At 35.8% G+C, this 23,757-nt stretch overlaps 2 protein-coding genes across 4 annotated transcripts in view; both read left to right on the forward strand.

Moving 5' to 3' along the window:
- The window catches only part of LOC149531008 (DUF3754 family protein, putative (DUF3754)), a 272,285-nt gene that overhangs the window by 62,096 nt on the left and 186,432 nt on the right, over positions 1 to 23,757 (forward strand). The window lies entirely within an intron of this gene.
- LOC149531009 (uncharacterized) lies at positions 11,359 to 13,867 on the forward strand. Its single transcript, XM_089810408.1, has 2 exons — positions 11,359 to 13,052; positions 13,171 to 13,867. The coding sequence occupies exons 1-2, from the start codon at positions 12,861 to 12,863 to the stop codon at positions 13,522 to 13,524; spliced, it is 546 nt and encodes a 181-aa protein (XP_089666534.1). The 5' UTR covers positions 11,359 to 12,860; the 3' UTR covers positions 13,525 to 13,867.

Genomic DNA, 23,757 nt, shown 5'->3' on the forward strand with positions numbered 1-23,757 from the left:
TATGTATTTTATCCAAAATTCACTGCCCAAGCTCTTTTTTTTGAATGCAAGTATAATGACAGACTTTCTTGAGTAAAAAACACATGCATTTTGACTCAAAATTGCCACTATGCCCTTTAAGTTGAATAAAATGTGCTTTTCATATGCAAATGCATGTGTATATGCGTTGGGATTCGCCACTATAAATCGTTTAAGTTAAAAAGTTTATAAGAATGAGCTTCTTATATGCAAATGCATCTTAAAACCCCACTTATACATGTTAAGTTATATGTATTTGCATATATTTTGAACTTCACATATGCATTCACATTTAAATAGCCCACCTTTATGCATTTGAGACTTAGAATATATTGATGTTAGAGTTTTAAAAGTGATTTTCATTATGATGACATGAAATGTTAAATAAAAATTACACTTGATTGCATTTAAAGTGTCTCATGTAATTATATTTATATGTAAATATAATTTTATTGATATAATATGCAAAAGGATTGGAAAAACCCACCTTTCCATTAAAACATTGAAAATATCTTAGTGATGTGAGATTTGAAAATGGGGTTCTAAACCCATTTTCCATACAAATGACATTTTTATTTCATGCAATTATCAATACAAAGCCCACTTCTTAAGGATTTTTAATAAATACATGCAACTAGGTCAATAAACCTTACCCACAACATGCTTTAAACCTTAATAACTTGAGCTAGACAACTCTGTTTGAGGCCTAAGATAGCTCGAAATGAGTGGAATTTCAAGGGCTATAATCCTAGTGGAAAAACAAGATTAAAAACTAAATAGAAAAACAAGAAAAATGAAGAAAAGACTTGAAGGTTTCCAAAAATCAAGCACTTGTAGTCAAAGAAGAAAAACTTTGTCTTGACAAGCAATAAGGTGATTAACTTGATGGAACCCCTTAAAAAAGATGCATGAAAAATGCTAAATAAAGGTCAATTCAAGGATAATGAATTTCTTTTACAACATATTATCCAATACATTAAAATCATAGAGATACCTATGAGTCCATGAGAGCATTGTATAGGGTTGGCCCGATTTTGTCATGTTAGAATTGAGTACAACAAGTTGAATTTCATTTGTTAGATGCATTTTCCACAAGCCTCATCCACTTAGAATAGTGTTTTTAACTTCATAATGTAGTCTCCATTACGTGACATGCACTTCTACCATTAGTGTCTGACTGTAAATATACTTTAATTTTTATAAACCAATTTTTTTCCAATAATCAAGGCCACACTTGCCCCTAAGTGTACACCTATAAATGGAACTCATTGCTAGGTTATCCTTTTCTGAGGGTGTCATCTTGTCCAAGCATACATCTATTCTTAGGAATTCTCTTTTAAAGTTGAACTTTGAATTCTTCCTTTTATAAATTATGCATCTCCACATCAAGTGCACACCTGATAGTTGGTACACATTTTTTGATTGCAAGTCCCATCCCCTTTGGTGAAATGTGGCCCTAATTCCCAAACTTAACCACTTTTCAGATTTGAAAGCTTCTATCTCAAAGGTGCACCCTTGTCCATTTTCTTTAGCAGCAACTACTCCCTTCTTCCCCTCTGTGATTCATTTGAACTACTGAGTTAGAAAACCTTATGAAGATTAGAAAAGGACAAAGGGTGACAAGACACAAAGAATTAGAAAAGCCTGAATTTTTTTCACTTCAGATATCTTGGGACAATTGACTTTAGCTTTGTTGAGTAAAGATCACTACAAATGTAATAACATTGCCTATAACGCACATGTTTTCCAAAGGCGGTGATCTCTCTGTATTCATATTGTGAATTAGATAAGGAGAGACATGTTCCTTTATGGGACATATCTATTCATTAACACATTAATTTATGAATAGTAGCTTAGGCTATTGTTAATTATATTTGATTATATATATTAATGTCCAGTGATTACCGATAAGAATGATTAACTAGTAATCATAACAAGGCATCTCATGGTTAAATTAAGTGGACTGAAGCTACAACATTAACACTTCCTCTTAGCTAGGGAGGATTGTTATAGAAATTTAGAAAGATATCATCTCAATATGATATTCTCTTAAATGATGTATTCAAGGATATCAACATATATCCACAAAATTAGATGTTATCTTTCAATATTATTAGAAGTATGATTTAACAAGGAATATCAACCATATGATATTCATCATACTTATATTTTCTTGGTATGTATACTATTATCAAGTCCCATGATCCCTACCAAGAAAATATCTACGCATGGTGTCTCTAATACTATGTTTCATAGTATACACCATGCCATATCTCAGTACAACAACTTAGGAGTTATCTGCGAGATATGCATTATCAGATTTAATGTCATTTCCATGGATATCCACCATAATTATATTATTTCATGATATTAGGAGTAATGGCCTCAAAATATCAAGTCGCATGATATTCACCAAGTACTTTGAGTAAATGGCCTCCTGAATATCAAGTCGCATGATATTCACCAAATACTCAAAATGTTCATAAGGTATGTGCACATGTATCACTCTATGATACTTACCATAGGAACATTAAAATCATAACATTGCCCATGGATATTAATTCCACAATGATATATCTATACAATATAACTTATAGATATCTATGTGACAACATCTATCTCTTAGTTGATATTGATTTACAAGATATAATCTATCCTGATCTACTTAGATATCAACCATATGACATCCATCATGATAAAAGGTTAGACCTTTGTGTTGGGTGGATATTTTGCAACCGACATTTGGGTAAAATCTAGTTGCAAAATAGGTGGACCAGCCACAATGTGTGAGATAGAATCTCTCCTACCTTAAAGGGAAGGCTCCCCTTTCTCACCGTTCCTTGAATCAATTCAAGGTAAGCAAGAAAATTAGAGATCTGAAAGGGTATTACCAATATTCTTTCCTCTTAGCTTTTAGAAAAGAATCCACTTACCCGCGAAGCGAGTAGTGGACAAGATGAAACCTCTAACTACACTTCTACCTAAAGTTGTAAATGGTGATACCGATAAACCAACACTAACTCAAAGGCTAGCTGAAAGCGTACCAGTTTTGCCCTAAGTTCGGTCTTAATCTATGCTATAAGAATGATCTTTACTAATGGGGCACAAAGACTTCTAGAAGTAAATAATTCTAACTATTTTTGTGAATTAAGAAAGAGATACAAGTTACAGTCAAAGCTCGTGGTCTATATATCTTTGCAATCACTCCCAGTCAAAGCTTTGACTCCAATTGCTTCCTAACTCTTTATATTCAATTATCAGGAATGAAAAACCACATGAATCAAAGATAACAAATGCAAATTACAGTCAAAGCTTCCAACTTGCACTAATCACAATTGCACTCAATCAAAGTTAAGCTCCAATTGTTTCTTTCTATTCACTTTTTTTCCAAATTCATATTACACAATCAAAGTTATGCTTGCACAAGTTTGATAGAGCTCTCTTTGTAATGGCCCCTTTTGTAGGACATTAGAAATGTGAAAGACATTATATATGTAATATCAAAATTGACTTGGAGAGCGTGGACTCAAAATATAAAGGTCAATTTAATGTTATAAAGTGGGCAAAAAGGACAAGTGGAGACAAGACGAAAAGCCAGGAGGGCAGCGAAGAGTCATAGCTGTGGGGATAAAAAGAGAAGAGACTCTTTCATTTGGCATGCTTGATTTATTATTTGAGATTTCAGTTCTCTGTTACAAGGGTATTTGGAAAGCTAGCTTTCAGCTAGTATGAGGACGTAGCCCCTCGTGTCGGAAGACAGTGGATGTAAACCCATTGCCTGGGGAGACATCAATTAAGGTGTTTCATTTGTGCTTATAGGTTCTTATTCTAGTATTCCAACTATTAAATTGTATTCAAGATTGGATTTGTTAGTGCTGGTTATTGTATTGCTATTGTATAATGCAATAATGTTGTTTTAAGGAGTTGTGAGTTTTCTGGTTTTATGCTATTGGTTTGTAACACATTTTATATGCTTGAATTCCTAAATATTATTTGAACAAGAATAGATTATTATCTTGTGGAGAATCTTCTAGTTTTATTATTATATCGTATTACATTTACCTATGTTCAAGTTTTGAATACTATATTCAAGAAGTAGGTGGGTAAATACCTATTGGAGTTTCTACTGATTTTGTTTGAGTTTGGTAATATATCTGCATATTTTAGTTCTGAATATGTCTAAAAGGCAAAAAACGAGTAAATATCCGATTGGGATATTTCAGTGGTATCAGAGCGGAGTATCCTTCCATTCTGTGGAGTTAGATCAGAGTAGTTTTTTGGCCGGCTTGTGAGATTTTATTAGGATTGCTAGCGAGCAGGTTAAAGAAATGTTGAACTTAGCCCTCCTAGCTAAGAATCTTGATGGTCATGCTTTATTGAATGGGACGTCTATCTCTCATGGTCTTCCCTAAACAATGATAATCAATTCTGATATTTAAATTTAGAGCTACGAAAAGAAATTATTCCAGGTTAGTGAATTACGCTCCTGAGGCTCTCATACTTGGGTGAATAGTTTTTTTGCTAGAATCAATTGAGACTCTGCTTTTCTGAGGAAGGAACGATTGGTGAGAGAGTTGAAGGTGTAGAGAAGTAATGTTTTTTTGAAAGTCCGAATTTCTACCGTGAAAAGAAGTATAGAAGGTAATGACAGATTAATGACAAGACGTTTACAGAATGCGTGACAATCGCAGTTGAAGAACTTTGGTTGTTACATAATCAGATGAGTATAGTAAAGGTGAGAAGACATTCATGATGGACTCGAATAGTTGACGAAATATAGCATTAATATTTTCTGGAGTGCTGATTCCAGTCATAGCCACTTGACAGGACGTAAGACCATAGCTATAAACATATACAGTAACCTTCTTTGGTGAAAATGGCTTGTTGTGGGAAGTTTAGGAGTAGAATTTGGCATATGCATACTCCACTCACTATTGGTTAAAAACCATTCGACTCTGTGTTATAGTCCATCCAATCCAAAATAGTGCGCAAGGAAAGTGTTTGTTTTGGAGAATGAAGCCATTCATTCTTGCGAATTTCTCGGATTGGGAAATGGTAGTAGAGAGCGTTAATTTTGAAACACAATTCTAAGACAAGGCACGTTAGCGGAAGAACAAGTTTGAATTGGGGGAAGTGAAGTAACATATAATTTTCTCTTTCATCAGTGTCTATACGTGAAAGGATATATGGTGGGTTGAAAAGTAAAGTCAATTAACTGTGCATCTTGGCCTTTAATTGGAAAGACTTCATTCTTTTGGTCTTCGAATTCAAAATTGGCGGGACATAGGAGGAGCTCCATCACACATCTGCCGTTAAACTCTTGACCTGAGCAAATAAACTATTAGAGGACTCGTCAATTTGAGAAGTCATCTTATTTTTACCAAATCAACAACAATTGTTACCTATTCAGATTCTCCATACATTAGGAGAGGTGTCATCGACAAGCAGGAAGACATGGAGGTTACCTGCCACAACTCGTATAGATAGCGTTAGGGTTTCATCTTACATGGAGGATATTTGTCTTTGGCAGATATGAGAGAAATTATTTGTCTTTGGCTATACTATGGATAGAGGTTTGAAGATGGTGCTTGACAGAAAGCCTTCGACAATGTGGAGCCGTTACAAAAAAAAAACCTTTCGAGTGTTCTTTTACGAAGTAAAAGGTTGTTGCATGTGAATGAAGATTGCCATGAATAGGAAACACCGAGGAATTAAGTATTGGACATTGATAGGAGCTCAAGACATTCAACTTTATAGTCCAATATGCTGTGAATAGGTTTGTTGCCATAAAGGTGATTTTATATGCCAAATCCGTTGAAAGTTTCTGACAGGATTCATTTTTTGGTCATTACCTTAAAAGAGTTGACAAAGGTTGCGTGACATTGGAGGTTAGAAGACACATTGAAGACTCATGATATTTGTTTCAGGAGCCGAATAGGGGTCCCGTGAATATGGTAGAGTTGTCTTGCTGTGTGAACTGGGTGTTCTCAACTATTGGTAATAAAAGTTAGCAGAATATGAGTAGTTGAAGTTGATAATTTCTGGAGCTGAGTATTGATGTACAAGCAAACATAACAGCTAGAAGTTGGGCAAGCATATTAGAGGTCCACCATCCATCAACATAGCAGAGGGTCAGAACTATATAGTTAACCAAGAGGAGGTTCTCAAGACGAGCTATTGGTAGAGGGTAGTCGCAAGTAACTAGTGTCATTGAGTGCATGAGATTGTGTAGTGCAGTAACGTCTTCGTGCCAGCATCTTCAAACGTTTGGAAGCAAACATAATTTTCATTGGTAAAATTCAAATCATCTCGTAACCAAACTTGGAAAGGCTTGCAAGTGTTAAAGTGTAGACAAGAAACAATCATTTCCTGATTGTCATTCTAGTGACTTATTGGCAAATTTTGATACAACAAAATCAATGAAATAGTGAACAAAATCTACAAAGATTTCAATCAGTCAGTGGGCATGGCAAATATTTGTGAGTACGAGGAAAACCAATTAAGGGAAGCACAAGAAATTTCTGCACGACAACTTGAGTTGTGCAATCAGATGGCAAAACTGAAATATCAACTGGAGTATGAGCAGAGATTGGACACTAGAGCTCTAATAAAAAAATGACAACCTATCTGAGTAAATTCCAAGAGGAGCTTAAAAGGGTAGAAAATAAGGATGCCAAAGTAAAATCATCAATGAACGAATTTGGACAGGAACTAGATGAAATGAAAAAAGAAGTTGAAGAACTAAAATCAAAGGCAGATGAGTGCAAATGTGTTATACAGGAACTAAAAAGGCAAGCTAGTAATGTTATAGCAAACATTGCAAAATAGAAGCGACATATTACTGCGAAGGAGACACAATTTGAACAACTAAAATCTCGAAAGAAGGAGATACTTGAAAACTGTGAAATTGAATAGATAAAACTTCCTACCTTATTAGGTCCAATGGAAATTGACTTGTTAGGCCCCAACTACCCAGTAAAAAATTTTGATTACTCAAAACTTAGCCTATCTCATCAACAGGATCTGAGATTAGTTGATCGAGATATAAGGGATAGGAAGGATAACTATGCCAAGGGAAAAGTAAAGAAAACCAATGCATATGAAAGGAAGATTTATGATAAACATGGACATCCACAACATACTAATGACAAGCTAGCCTATAGAAGTGGAAATTTTGATATAAGAAAAGAAATTCTCAACATTTACAGAGAATATAAAAAACTTCCTGACTGAGTTCAGAATAACTTACCATTTAGCGATTACTTGGAGCTTCATCTAGAGCAGCAAAATAAGACGGATATGGCAAAAAAAAGTATTTGGAAATGGTTCAGGATCTCCTTGCAAAAGATCAGTGCAAGAATGTGTATGAAGAATTTCCAGTAGACCAGAACCATCTAATAGAGGGTCTTGAAAAAGGAGAGTAGTCAACCCCCATTGAGTTGTAGCCTTCAGGTATTGATCATGCAGAAGAGAATACATAGGGCACAAATTTCTATGTTGGTAATAGTAGGTTCGAATCTTTGCATAATAGACCATTTATCTCTAATACCCATGACATGAATTTAGAGGAATAATCTAAGATGACAGTACAAGATGATGAACCGCTTCAACAGGACAATAATGAAAAATTTTCCTCAAAGAATCAGTTGAAGGTTAGTAATGATAGTGTTATGGCATCATTGATCTATTATGATAGCACTCACAAAATGGTTGAAGACCTCTACATGAAGGTTTAAAAGGAAGTGGAAGCAGATTGGCTTGTTTTTGATTTGTAAGTGATCAAAATAGCTCTTGAAACTATGAAATCAGATTATCTGTATTTGCTTTCCTACAGGAATAACATTCTTAAGGTTGCTGAAATACATGTTGATCAGCTGAATAAAGAATGGAATGAGATTATGGAACTCAATAGAGAGCTTAAGAATACTCATGAGGCATTAGATGATGCTTGGTTTCCCTTCAGGAAGGAGAAAATTAGATTCAGAGCACAAATAATTCTAGGGAACATGAGGATAAAAGGAGGCAGGAATTTTTCCTAGAGGTAATTGATGAACTTGATAGCATTCAGTTGATGTATGATTTGGATAGTTGCCTCAAGCGACCAAGTTTTAAAAAATTCAGATCACATTGATGGACAACCCGTTGTTTGAGGTAGATGGTGTTTGGATTTCGAATGACCCACTTTTTGAGGTAGAGGAGAGAGTTCCTCTTGATTTCCAGGAAGAGGATGACCTTGACTTTAGAGATTTAGATCAAGCTACAGTTTTTAACAACGAGCCTTGGTCACTAGATTGGTGTGGTGAAGTGACTATTGCCTCCCCTTTTTCGTACAACCTTTACATGTTTTCGAATTCTAACTTACATATAGGTTGGATGGAGTTCTTATTTTAGCAGTTAAACAAGTCTTGGTGGAGGATTGAGGAGAGTTATGTGTTGATTATAGGGAATTCTTTTTCAGCTTCATTCTTATTTGTAGTACCTGTGTACCCTAACAATATGGTATTTGATGCACCCAGGGTGTTACTTTCAATTTTTGAGTGGCTCGTTTCTTACATCATCCATTTAGGCCAGGTTGTCACCATCTACTGGGTTATGCATAGTTCATTGATACATCTCTATCTTATCATATCAGCTGGTTATGACAACAGGGTTTGGGATCCAGGTGTTGATCGTATGTACCTATGGCTTGTTGAGGACTTGGTTGTAATCCTATTTAGTTTAAGATTGTATACAGTGATGAACATAATTGTACAACTTACAGGTGCAGCGTTTTTTCATAGAGTTATATGGGATCCAGGGATCTGGTTGATAGATGGTTTGCAGAGTGGCACCTTGCTTTGCAATATGGCCGGATTTGTTTTCAGTTTGGGCTACAGAGCTACTTGCAGATTTGTATGGGATCCTGGTACTAATTGCTTGAGGACAAACAATTTTAAGGAGGGGAGATTTGTAATGTCCCCTTTTTTGGGACATTAGAAATGTTAAAGGCGTATTATATATAATATCAAAATTGACTTGGAGAGCGTGGACTCAAAACATAAATGTTAATTTATGTTATAAAGTGGAGATAAGACGAAAAGCCAGGAGGGAAGTCGGAGAGTCACAGCTGTGGGGATAAAAGAAGAGACTCTTTCATTTGGCATGCTTGATTTATTATTTGAGATTTCAGTTCTCTCTTATGAGAGTATTTGGAAAGCTTCAACTTTCAGCTAGTACAAGGACATAGCCCCTTATGTTGACAAGCAGTGGACGCAAACCCATTATTTGGGGAGACATCAATTCAGGTGTTTTATATGTGCTTACACGTTCTTATTCTAGTATTCCAATCTGACTGTTAAACTGTATTTAAGATTGGATTTGTTAGTGCTGGTTATTGTATTGCTGTTGTTTAATGCAATAATGTTGTTTTAAGGAGTTGTATGTGTTTTTGTTGGTTTTATGCTGTTTGTTTGTAATGCATTTTATATTCTTGAATTCCTGAATATTATTTGGACAAGAACGGATTATTATCTTGTGGAGAATCTTCTGTTTTTATTATTATATCATGTTACATCTACTTATGTTCGAGTTTTGAATACTATATTCAAGAAGTAGCTGGGTAAATACCTAGTGGAGTTTCTATTGATTTCATTTGAGTTTGGTAATATATCTGCATATTTTACTTCTGAATATCTAAAAGGGAAAAAAATGAGTAAATATCCGGTTGGGATATTTCACTCTTGCATACAATAAAAGATGAGATTTATAATGAGAGGTCACTCCTTTATATAGGTGTTGTCCTCAATTTTGACATCACAAAATTGAGGCAACCCTATGTAATTTTCTCATGGATTCCGAAGTGCATCCTCTTTGATTAACGCATTTATAAGGCATCATGAAAACAATTCGTTATCCTTGATTTGTCCTTTGTGTAGTCTTGCCTATGTCATCTTTTGAAGGTTTTCCGTTGAGATTATCCCCAATTGTTTGTTGGTAAGTGTTTTCCTTCTCCCACTGCAAACAATCGATTTTTGGTAAACTTTTACGCCTTTTCTTTGTTTTTCTGTGTTGTAAATAGTTTTTGCTTTTGTTTTTGCCTTAGGTGAATAGCCCTTGGAATTTTGCTTGATTCGAGCTAACTTAGGTGTAAATCGAAGTTGTCTAGCTCAAGTTATAAGGAAAAAGTGGGTTTTTTTAGGTCAATTGCATATTTTTGTTAAAAACTTCATAAAAGTAGGCTTTTTATTGACAATTGCATGATATAAAGTTGTATTTGATAGTTAAAGTGGATTTTGTAGTCCATTTTAAAATTTCAGCTTACTCTGAATTGATTTGACCATAGTTTTTAATGTTTTATGAAAATAGCTTTTTTCAAGACTATTTTTGATGTTACTTTATTAAAAAATATAATTAGATGAAACAACTTAAGTGTATAAGTGAGGTTTTTATTTCATATCGCATATATCCACATGCAAAATACTCTATGAAATTCCACTTTCCATAAATTCTAAGTCCCAACATCATTAAAAGTGTGCTTTTAAAATGTGATTGCATCTATGCTCCATGGGGACGCATCCCCTGCCTCTGTACCCTGGTACCCGTACTGGGTACGAAACGGGGATGCGGGTATGGATTTTGGTCGTACCTTGCGACGTCCCTTTTTGAGTGAAAAGGGGACGGTCCCCGAAATGCCAAATTTTTTTTTATAGGAAACTTGGGTATGGATTTCCGTACTGGGGACGGCGTTCCCGTCCCTCGCCCGTACCCTTTTGACCACGCCGTCCCCTATTTTCCAGCCGGCTGCACGTGAGTTAAAAACTAAAATAAAAAAGGTTTTTTAAAATTTTTTTTTAGTCTTTTCTATTCCGCTCAGGGCCCACATGGATGTTAACGTTAATGTGTCTTCTTAAATAGTTAAAGTTGGAGTTCATTGCTCATTTGGAGTTGTTTGCAAGTTGGGAAGAGGAAGAGGAAAACATTCAACAACAACAAAAGAGGAGTGTGTTTTGGAGGTGGAAGAGGAGGTTTTGCGTTCATTTCTACTTCATTCCAGGTATGTTTCTAATTTTCTTTTTGTTTGATTCAAACTTCATTGTTGTTTGTTCTCATTTTTCATTTTTTTCAATGACATAAAGAGGGCATGTTAATGGAACATTGAAATATTTTTTTTTTTATATAACTTGCAGCAGTATATTATAAATCATTGTAAAATCCAAAGGCAAAAACATGAGCAGCAGTGAGAGTGAGGGAGGTAGTGATAGCATGGAAGTTGCCATGCATTAAACTCAAGTGTCATAATTACAAAGACCAAGAAAAAGACCTAGGGCAGCCATTGATAAGCCTAATGTAGATATCCCTATGGAAGATGCAATGCCTAATCCATTTGAGTACCCTTCCAAAGCCGTAAAACAATATGCCAAAGGCCCATTCAACCCTAAGAAACCTCTCCTACAATTTGCCACAAAAGTAGACAAGAATAAGAAGAAAAATTCGGGGTAGTAGGGAATGGGAGTATCATATATGTAAGAAGCATTATTTTGGAAGCTACACAAGAGTGTATTGCCATCTTTTATGGATAGGTGGACAAGGGGTGAAAGGTTGCAAAAAAATTACGGAGGAAGAAAAACTTGAGGCCAATAGGTTGTATGTGGAGGGGGAGTTATTGAAATCCGGGGGTCCTCCGAGTAGCACACCCACACCCTCATTGACTCCCACTAGCACTGCTAGTAAAGGGAAGGGAAAGGCCAAGACTAAGAGAGATACCAATGTGGCTCATTTATTTAATAGACAAGCAAAAGAGAGAGCTGAAGAGTCCATTGGCAAATTTCTTGTTGCTCATGGCATACTATACCATGTTTCTTGTTCCTCATTCTATAAACAAATGTGCAAAGATATTTATGCTGCTGGTCCCTCATTTGTACCACCAGGAGAGATTAAATTACACACCACTATCCTTGACAAAGAGTACTCAAAAGTAAACATTTTGATGGATGATATGAGGCAAACATGGATGAGTGATGGATGTTCTATTATCATGGATGGTTGGACCGATATCAAACATCGGCCACTCATCAATCTTATTGTCACTAGTACAGTAGGGGCCTATTTTCTTATAGCTGTTGATTGTTCGGGAAAAAAGAAGGATGCATCCTTCCAATTTTAGATTTTGAAGGATGCTATAGAAGAGGTAGGTGCTTCAAAGGTTGTGCAAGTAGTCACTAATTCAGCCCGGGTGTGTAAATCAGCTGGATTGATAGTAGAGAGCACCTATAGACACATTTTTTGTACCCCATGTTGCGTACATGCATTGAATAACACCTTGAAGGACTTTGGAAAAATTGATTGGATAAAGACTATGGTGTCTGAGGTTAGAGACGTGCAAATGTTTATTTGCAATCATCACACATCTCTTGCATTAGTTAGGACATTTTCCAAAAAAGAATTCCTCAAGCTTGTGGAGACTCAATATGCTAGCTACTTCATTTTGTTGGAGAGGATGCTTGAGGTCCAAGAGGCCTTACAATCCATGGTGGTCAATGCAGAGTGGAATAGATGGCATGAATCAAGCACCCTAGATGGAAGACTTGTCGAACGAAGAATCTTGGATGAGAATTGGTGGACCACAATGAGGTAAGAAACTTAAGAATTGGTAGACATCATAATTGTTATTATTGCTGATTTAATAAAAAAGACATTTTTGATTTAAGCACTTGCTGATTTTTTTAACATATGATGTTTCTCACTTGCAATTTTCTTTTATTTGCAGATACATTTGCTCTTTCATTGACCCTATTGTGCAGGTCATTAGATATGCTGATACTGACTCTGCTAGCCTTGGAGAGATTTATGAGACCTTTGATAGCATGCTTGGGCAGATCAAGCAAGTTGTTAAAGATAAGAAACCTACTTTGGAGTTCTATGAGGAGCATCTTAAGCCCATTGTAATGAAAAGGTGGAACACTATGAACACCCCACTTCATATGGCAGCCTATGCAGTGAATTCAAAATGGTATGCACCAAGGCTTGGGAGAGTGCCTTCATCTAATGATGAGGAGGTGAGTTTAATTTATTAAAGAATTCTGATTTTATAATACATTTTTAAATTTTTTATTTTATTTGTAACATTTATAAACTCTAAGTTCTCACTTCTTAATTTTTGTTTGTTCAATATAGGTGAAGGAGGGCTTCTTCAAGGCCCTTTCAAAAATGTATAGCGCAGAGGATGCTGCAAAAATTCAAGGGCAATGGCTTGACTTTACCAATCTTCATGGTCCAACATTTGGTAGACCAGAGGCGAGGACTGATAGAGCTACATTAGCTCAAAAGGACCCGATTGGATGGTGGACATGGCATGGTAGAGACACACCTGAGCTGAAAGCCCTCGCCACCCGTCTTCTCTCACAGGTTGCGAGTTCCTCTACTGCAAAGAGGAATTGGTCTACATATAGCTTCATTCAATCGGTCAAGAGGAACAACCTTACCTCTAGACGATCGGAGAAGCTTGTGGCTATTCATAGTGTATTGTGACTACAGGAGCGATAAAGTCTTGAGTATCGACAGACTCCAGCACTACGTTGGGATGTTAATCCTGAGGATGCATTGCAGATTGATGAGGATAACACACCTCTAGGGCTCCTTGGTGTTCCATTGGATGAGGACCCTCTGCCTACCCCTACCAGTGATTTAGAGGATGAGATTGATGATGATCTTGATTTAGATAGAGATTTAGATTCCTAGAGGACAGCCATATATTTGGCTTTCCACTTTTCAGATACTCAGATACATTATTGCTTTTGATTATTATGGAGTTGGACATCTCATTTACACTTCTAGTAGTTACTTTCATTATGTCATTTTGATTTTCATTTCATGCATGATGATGATAGATTGATACTTGGAGCCTTTGGGCATTTTTGCTAATTGTATGCAATATTCGGATATATCATCATATCATATTCTCATTTTGATTTTAATCTTAATAGTTTTCAATTTCCATGTATCTATGGTGAATGGTTTATCAATGTTATGATTTATCATTGTTATGGTATGCATATCAGAAATATATCTTTAAAGAAGTCTAATTCTCCATATATAAAAAATTTAAAATCCCCTATATTTTATAGCCATCCCCTGAGGTCCTGTCTCCTAAATTTTGGCTTTGACCCGTACCCGTATCGGAAACACGTTCCCGTCCTCGAAAATGTCCCCATCCCAGAAACTCCGTGGAGCATAGGATTGCATAAGTGATTGTGTTAGAGTTCATTTTTAATAATTAAATACTTGTGTTCTTAAATCACTATTTAAAGTGGGTTTTTGAAACTCATTTACATGTAAATGAGGAATTAAAATGAATTCTTTATTTATTTTAAGCCAAAGTGGTGATTTTGGACCCAAATACATATGTTTTTAATAAAAAAATATGCTTTCCTTTAATTCTAAGTCATAAGAGGTGATCTTGGAGCCAACTGCATATTTTTTATAGAATATGTAAATGCTATTGAAATGTGCGTTTGGACTTGTAAATTCCACTTGGAGCTAAAGTGGAGATTTTATATCATGTTGCATAATATTTCCCAATATGCATATGCTTCCTAAAAATGCATTTTCATTAGCATTTGAAATGATCAACTAAGATTGGCAATTTTTGGTGGATATGCATGTATTTTATAACATGTGTTTGCTCCCAAAAGTTGCATTTTCCTCTATCTAGGGCAAAGTGGCAATTTTTTGAGGAAGAACCTATTGTTTTTTATGTGCATTTCAAGAAATCCCATTTTTCACTTTCAATGTGGATTTGGAGGGTCACTGTGCGTCATTTTCATATGCAAATACTATCTAAATGTGCGTCCAAGTATTGGTAACCCTTTGGCACACGTCTTCACTCAAAAAAGTCAAATTTTGAACTTAAATATAAGGTATCTTTGGGCATTTTTCAGAAGTGGCAATTTCTGGAGTGATTGGATGTCATATGTTAAATGCTTTTGGTCAAAAACAGCTCGCATAAGACATGTTTTCTACCAAAAACGTTGCATTTCTTGGTGGATTTTGGTTTCCAATCATTCCAAAGAGTTTCCTAGGGTGTGTATTTTAATTTCCAGCTTGTTCTTCATCATTTTGCAAGCTAGTTTCTTTCCCTAGACGTCATTTTTACATGCCTTTGCATTTGGAATTGCTAAGTCAAAATTTGTTTCACATTTTGGGCATTGAATTTCTCTAACCATCTCCACACGTTCAAATTCGAACCATGTTATGAGGATTTCAAAATCTATTTAAGTCTTGGCTTTGGACAAATCTAAAATCCAAAATATCTTGGATTCTTTTCAGATTTGCTTAAGATTTGGGCAAGGTTTTGTTTTTCTCATTTTTGGTGTTGTTGTGGTAAGATTCCTTGGTTATTTTTCTAAGGCATTTGTATATATTTGTCTTGGATATTTGTCATTTCCATTTTCAGATTTGCATTTCTTTTGTGTATATGAAGTTACTCCTATCTTTTGTCTTCTTCTCCAAAGTTGCATATGCAAGGTCTTATCTTACTTGCATACACAGTCGGGTTTAAAATCCTATTCTTAAAAAAAAGATAAGTTTGTTTTTCCATTACATGCGAATGCAAGTTAAAACCCCACCATTATGCATTCTATGTACCTCCATATGGCTGCCCTATGGTTGAAGAAGAATTTCCTACATGCTTGCCTCATACATAGTATGACTTACACCTATTTAAAGCATGCTATGTTTCCATTTCAATACAATTTACTCCTCATTTGTACATTTTAAAGCTTGCTGTCCACATATGCAATCCACTCCAAAAAATCCGTTTCTAGCTATTCTAGTCATTTTTGAGTCATTATGAGCTTGACCCATTTGGTCATTTGCTATCCTTAACCATTTCATATCCTTTCCCTATACATACCTTGCTCAAATTTGTGTTTTTACTCACCCAAGTTTGTTATGGACCCTTCATATGACGAGGTTCATACCTTATGGAACTTTCATGTGATAGTTGCACAGGCACACCATTCGGTAATGAGGAGTAGTTACACCAGAAAAAGGGAAAAAGACTACTGCTAGATTGAATGACATTCTCAAGTCACTCAAATCATCAACTCAAGTTGCTGGACAAAATCTTGGTGCATGGAACAACATGACAGAGATTGATATGGATGTCTTGTATGAGTAGGAAGTCATCACGTTTGTTGAAATGTACCATGATTACGCACCTGCGATGACCAACAAAGAGAAAGTTCTACAACGGCTTGCAAAAGATGCAAAAGCAACACTAGCCAGGATAACTAACCAAGAAAGCATGATCAAAGAGGCATTCAAAGGGCTATCATGCAAAATCATCACTGAAGATAACGAACTCAAGAATCAAAAAGATGTTATCACAGAGTTCACTGAGGCCATCCGCTTACAACTTGAAGTGGATGACTTCAACTTCAGTGTGTTGGATACATTGGCAAGCTGGAAGTATTTATTAAAGACTCTGCAAAATCAAATGGAGATTTGTAACAAAGAGATAGCTGGAGTAGCAAGCATACTCAAGAAGGTTACAATGATCTTGCAACACATCGGTGAACCAAATGGTGTAGTTTTACGCGAGTCCCTGTGGATGTTTGGAGAGCTAGTTGATACTAGCGAATACTTCAAATTAGGTTTTCATATGCTTTAAGTAAATAACAATAGGAAGTTAACATGTAAAGAACAATTATGTTGTAAGTAAAGGATAACATGTCCCTGTACAATCAACTCATGTAGTCAAGTTGCAACTGCATTAAGCATGCAATTTTGAATAAAGTCAAAGTAGTTAGTTAGAGATAAGCCAAGGTGGTTGAAGATTTCCTCTTTTTCCTCCATCTTTCTCTCCTATTTTCTTATATAAAGGAGGGAGCTCATTGTAAATAATCATCTTTCGGCAAGGCAAGAAAATTCTGCCAATTTGTATTGTGCACTCTAAGACTTTGTGCTTGTATGCAAATCAGATTTCTTCCAATAAAAGAGGCAACTTGCTTTCAAACTTTGTGTTGATTCAAGGTGTCATGTGACGACATTTTTTGAATATCGATTGTGAGTTTTGGAGTTTTGATCAAGAGGGATTCGAATTTAATCGTCCAGACTTTGAGCTGCCTATTGCATTAAGAGCCAGTTTGAACTTTTGAGACTTTGTGCTACATGAGGACAAATTGTAATAGATAGTAGTGGCTGTAATCACTTAGAGTTGAAGACTTTGGCATTCAATTCTAAGTGTTATTATTGAATTTGAGGGTATCCAGTAAGAGACTTCGTGTCTTTCTGGTTATTCTTCTTAAATCTTCATTTGAGACGAGTGCAGGAGGTTTGGGTTTCCGTTTTTGTTTCACAAAATAAAAAAAAATAAATTGCTACCCTTGGTGTTGTTCTTATGTCAATTCCAGGGTCACTAGTATTATCGTAGCAATGAGACACTTTTTGTTAAGTTAGAGTTGTAGGCAAATCATTCTTGAAAAAAGAGGAATTGATCAAGAGAACTATCCTTTTTGTACTTTCAATTAAGTTCCTATTGAAGACACCTACGGTAAGAAGGGAGCCCCCTCTATTGCTTTAAGGAGAGAGAAATCTCATGAAATGTTGTCTAAAGTCACAATTTTGTAAGTAGTAGTTAGTGACGTACAATTTTTTTAGCCAACAATAGCCAAAGGAGCTAAGAAAAAGGAGGAAAAAGTGGGAGCAACTCAACCAACTTTGACTTGGATTGGCTAACAAGAGAAATTATTGGATTACATGTCATAAAGACATGCAAATCGTATTACATAATTCCATGAAAAAATATCCTCTTCAATCTACAAACATGAAAAAGAGAAGAAAGAAGATGGAAAAGAAGTGAAATAATCCTAAGGATTATTTTTAAGTGCCTTGAACTCGATGATGTCATCACGCATTGTGGGAAGATTAGAGATTTCCATTGTCTTTGATATAGCTTCTATTCTAATTTTATCAACATATGCTGATTTACAATTTTACAATTTGGCATGAGAGAATCCTATAGGTGCTTTCCTAAGGTTTTGTACAAAGCAAACCTATTCATTGTGTGAGAACCAAAACTTTAGAATCTATATCACCATTAACTCTGATTGTATATTCTAAAGTCATTTCTTCCATTGCGACCAAGTTATCATGTTCATCAAGAACTTGACATCCATTTGTTCCAAGTCAGTCATGATCCTAGTTTCTATTGCCTGACAATCTTCTAAGGTTGCCTACAATTTTGTTACAAGTTTCTTCAGTGTCTCTTCTTTATAGCCCATGAATCTGTGACATCTGTAGAACATTTCGCAAGATGGGGCAACATCTCATGCAACCAGGCCATCCAAATCAGAATTGGCGATTTCATCCCTATCACACAAGATTTCCTTGAAGGTGTTAGCTTCCTGATTCAAAGATGCAACTAGGTCATGCACCATCTCTTCAATTCCTCTAATATGTTCAAGAATTCTAACTGCATCTTTGATGGCTTGAACTCCTTTAGAGAAAAATTCTTTGAACCAAGTTTTTGCCGCTTCTCTTGAGGCATCTGAGATGTAGTGATTGCATATTGCGAAGACTTTTGTTGAATAACCTCATTTACGCAAGCAACCTCTTGCTTGAGCTGATATTTTTTCTCCCACAACTCATGATTTCTCTTTGATACATTAGCAAGTACATCATTAGCATCTTGTAGACAACTCAACCGAGATTGCTTACCAAGTTTGATTTTGGTGTACTTGTAATCTGAACAGTTGAGTTCTTCAATCAGTTTTTCCACCAGTGGTTCACCAGCCTCCAAAAACTCAATCTTATTGGAATCAACTACGATCCTTGAAACAATCTTATCTTTCAAAGATTTAGACTTGGTTTATTTAATAGGAAGATTTTTTGGAGGCATCACAACCTTCCTTCTCTTCATAGTAATCTTGTCCAACCAAGCAGGCAAACTAAAACCCTCATCTGATGAATCAGGGGTAGTAGCGACCATCGACATTGATCCTGATTGTATTTTCTTGGTGACTAAACATGCTTCAATTTGTACTTCTGTACCGAGAGGTACTTGATGAGAAGATTCGGTCATGAATGCCTCAAAACCATTTATTGAAGTATCAAGTTGAGAAACTTGAACTTCCAGGAATGTTGGGAAATCTTCAAACATATTCCCCAAATTCTTGCACTACTCAGCTGTGAGAATAGGATCCGCTGAAGAGATAGGAAGCACCAATGTGTTCACCTCTAAGGTAGGGGTGGTCGATGTAAAAATAGTGGAGAATGAATCCATGTCATCATCTATGACACTTAGAAAAGGTGTTTCCTTAATGGATGAACCTTGCTGATTTATTGGTCGTGGAGGATATATCATCATAACCTCTCTTTCTTCCTCTTCATCCTCCTCAGGTTCTTCTCCATACTCTTCCTTATAAGGTTCTTGAGCTTGTGCAAGTGCTTCTGAGGGTTCTTGAGACGACTTAGATCCCTTTCCACCTTTCAACTTGAACTCGAGAGATTTTCTTCCAACAGAGGAAGATGCACCATCTTTGTCTAAGATTTCCAATTGAGATTTTCTTCCAGGTGGTTTGGTCTTCAACCGTTTGTTGGTATTTTCTAGGATGGATTGAAGACTATCAAAAATGGATACACCTTCTTTTTGCTACCACTGTATAAGAAAAGGACACTACTTGTCAAAATCAACATAATGGTATTTTGGATGAAGAATATACCATCATCCTCAATTTGAAAACTAGATGGAATTTTAAGCATGTTAAGATGAATGATCTGCTGCAAAGTGAGTTTGCAGTAGTCCATTCTCATGATGTCCAACTCCATTCGCATGCCAATCCAAATATCTTCTATACAATGGATATGGGTGAACGCTCTTTTGATTATTGAGTGCATTCCTCCATAATCAAAATCATGCCTAGCTTTAAACCTTTTTAATGTGATAAGGTGAAGTTTTGCCTCCATATTCTTCGCCTTGTAGACTGAATTGATCATATACTGACCAATTACAAAAGGTTTGGCAGAGGTGATACCAAACCTATGTTGAGAGTTTTGATAAGACTGCACTTCTATGAGCTGTTTCGCCAACTCCATCAGAATGATTTGTCGGTAGCATACCTAAGTAAGGTATATGGTTTTCCTTTGAAGTGCCCAACTCTTAAATAAGTGAAAGTTGGAAATTGAAGAAAGATGCAACCATATTGATTTACCTTATCCCAGGCTTCATTGGGCACTCGCTTGATTACTAGTTGTTTATGAAACAAACATCGGAAATATCCAAAAAATGCATTTTGGACTCTCTTGTAATGATATTTTTTGTTTGTCAAAGTGATTTGATCATAGTTATCCCAGATGGGAACTTCTAACTGATCCCCTTTGGTGGAAAGACCTAAGAAAGATCCCATAGATGCAGCTATGTAGACCAAGTAGGAATTCATGTAAAATGGTGTCAAGGTTCCCACACGAAGCAACTGCTCACAAATAGTGGTTCTGATAAGCTCACCCTAGAAAATAGGTTCTTCATTGTCATAGATCTGAAAGATGAATTTATACATCTATGGCTCAAAGTCACTGGAATCCTTGAGACCACATATTTTGTTAAGGAGAGTAATCAAGTCTTTGCATTTTGTTTTAAAACTAGATCTATGAAGGGTTTTAGGCTATCTTGAAAAATGAGTTTATATATTTTTAATAACTTGCCTTATTATCATCCCATATCTCTTCTGACATTTCTTTTGTCAGATCCACACATTCTGCACTCTAAGGTATCTTGAAGATTTGTTCGATAATCTCGGGATCAAGGCTAATAATAGCCTTCCCATCTTCATTTTTGATTGTCTTGGTCTTTGGTCTGAAATTTCATGCACAACCCAAAACAAATTCTGGCTCCAAGGAAGCCTTAGGGAAAGTAGACACCAAGTGAATATTACTCTTCTTGATGCATTTCATTTCATGAGTTGAGGAGATTTAACCCTTTGCAAGAAATCAACCATGTCCATGTGCCCAATTTCTGTGTTTACAGACATTGTCCACAATAGATGAGATATGAGATGGAGTCGCATGAGCCAATTCTTTGTCATATCGATATTTCATCTTTCCTTTGGATTTCGAGGATGAGGGCATATCTTGCACTGCAACATGAAAATTCCAAAATGTGAACACATCATTAGAAGATATTGGCTTCATAAAAGCGATGATTCTAGATTAGCAACAAAGGATTTATGAAGTGCAACATGCTTGGAGTATGGTTTAAATACTCAGAGATCTTGTGTAATTCTCTTGAAAGGCATATGCAAAATGTGATTTAGGGAGATGCAAATATGTGGGAAAGAATAAGTTCTTATGTCTATGCTTTGAGGAATGAAAGTGAGACGCATGAGAATGCGTACAAATGTTAACTTTTGACTTTAAAAGTGTGACCTTTAGTCAAAAACAGGTTCTCTGGATATCATTATATGAAAAAGTGATTTACATGTAATTGTGACATATGATTGGATTTGGAGGATGAAGTCCGTATAAGTGGGAATGAAGAGTGAACTTACATGTAAGTGTGGATGGAGGGTGTGGTTACATGTAATCGCACGTATAGAATGAGATGCAATGTAATGATATATGTGGAATGAAATGATGCACTTGTATGAAATGATGGGAAGTGGAGTGAAGAGAAATGTGCTCATGTTCTTGGGATAGAACTTGTAACTTCTTCCAAAAGAAAGCAAACAAACAAGCAACGGAAACAAGCACAAAAAAAACACATACCTTTGGTCTTAGATTCAAACATGTCAACAAGCAAGTTGCTTTCAAGTGCAAATTTGAATTTAGAGTTTGGGGAAAATCCAAAAGTATAAAAATGAGTGTTTTCATCATATTTAAAGGCAAAATGCACTTTTCATACCAAATCTTTGAATAAGTGTGCAACATCAAGCTAAAATATGCAGCAAAATCGCAAGATAAGCATGAATTAATGAGTGAGATAAAAAATGTCCACTTACTTGGAGATTAAGGAGCCAAATGTGGAGGATTTATAGATTTGAAGACCAATTCTCCTCCAAATTCAAATCCACAAACAACTTATTTTGACTCTTTCAATCTTGCAATGATGAATGATTAATGAGCATTCAATGAGGCATTTTTGGATAGGAATGCCAAAAACATGCCCTACAATCCTTCAAAATACCAACAATTTTGCAAGAAACAAGTTCTTGGGATGTTTTTTTATCAAAAATGTGTTTCGAATCTGTCTCAAAATGTAACGTTTTTGGTAATGGAGGGCAAAAAGCTGATCATGAATGACAAATGCATGTATAAAAACCTTCAATCGATTCTTCTTGGGAGAAAAACGTGATAAAAAACACACTAAATCTATGCGTGTTTCTCCAAAACATGGCTCCAAAAACTCACAAAATGCATCGTTTTTGACATGGATTTGGATGCCAAATGCATAGGAATGCATTCAAATGCAAAAATGACCCTAGGTAGAGAAATTCCAAGCTTTGGAATGGACAAATTTAGAGATTTCCACCAAATACATGTTCTTGAGGAGCAAATACATGAAGTCTTCCCTTCAATCTTCAAAATCAGGTTCTATAATGGCATTTGCATGTATCCAAAGAAAAATCACACTCTAAAGGAGGCATCGCATCTTTTAAAACACATCAAACTTGACTCATGCAAATCGCACTCTAGGAGTGCATTTGCATATTTTAAAAGCTTGTATTTTGGCGTCCACGTGCAAATCACACTCTTGGGAGTGCATTACATGTTTTAAAAACTTGTTCAAATATAGCCTTTAGTGCAAAATTGCACTCTCTGGAGGTCATTGCGTGTTTTAGAAACACTTAAATATGCAAGTCTCTCTCTTGGAGGGTCTTTGCAGATTTTAAAATACATGTATTTACATGTTTTATGTGTTTAAAAATGCCCTTTTAGTTCAAAATCGTGGTCTCTAGAGGCATTTGCATATTTACATGCAAATGGGTAAAAAGACATGTTTGCACAACTTAAGTGATCAATTGGGCACATGTTTAATTGATTTTTGAAGAAATATCACTTAATTGGGTCATAAATAATATATAATGCACAAATATCATTCAAAAGTAATATTAACTAAGATGTTTTGAATAATCTCAGACACCTGAACAAGTTCAAGAGTTAGAAGGAGAATCAGATGAAGGACTTGATGAAGAAGATGAGGAGGAAGGAGAAGTAATGATCATATCTTCTCCACGGCCTACACAAACTCACAGACCATCTATGTAGGAAGTACCTTTTTTAGATGATGATGTGGATTCATTCTCCATTGTTTTCACACCTTCTATCCTGACTTCAGAAGTAAATATATCAGCTCTTCCTATATCTTCAGCAACTCCTCCCATTTTAACAGTTGAACAATGTGAACACTTATGGAATGTGTTTGAGGATTTTCCAATGCTCACAGAAGGACAAGTTTCTCAGCTTGATACGTCCTTGATTGGTTTTGAGTTGTTCATGAAAGAGTCTTCCTATCACGCACCTATGAATACAGCTATGCAAACCAAGTCATGTTTAGTCATGACAAAGATACAATCAGGATCAATGCCAATGGTCTCCACTGTACCTATTTCTGTAGAAGAAAATTTCACTTTGCTTGCATGGTTGAGCAAGATTACAATGAAGAGAAGAAAGGTTGTCGTACCCCCAGATGACCTTCCTATTAAGAAAACTAAGTCCAAATCTTTGAAAGATAAGATTGTTTCGAGGATTTTATTTTATTCTAAAAAG

This window comes from Cupressus sempervirens, chromosome 11, assembly GCF_028749045.1.
Source record: "Cupressus sempervirens isolate cs-2001-9-10 chromosome 11, ASM2874904v1, whole genome shotgun sequence".
NCBI lineage: Eukaryota > Viridiplantae > Streptophyta > Pinopsida > Cupressales > Cupressaceae > Cupressus > Cupressus sempervirens.

What these genes read in the sequence shown, in the direction of transcription:
- LOC149531009 (XM_089810408.1), top strand. Translation starts at nt 12,861, where the DNA reads ATGCTTGGGCAGATCAAGCAAGTTGTTAAAGATAAGAAACCTACTTTG. An exon ending in CTTCATCTAATGATGAGGAG is followed by an intron (nt 13,053 to 13,170) that starts GTGAGTTTAATT and finishes TGTTCAATATAG; the next exon opens with GTGAAGGAGGGCTTCTTCAA.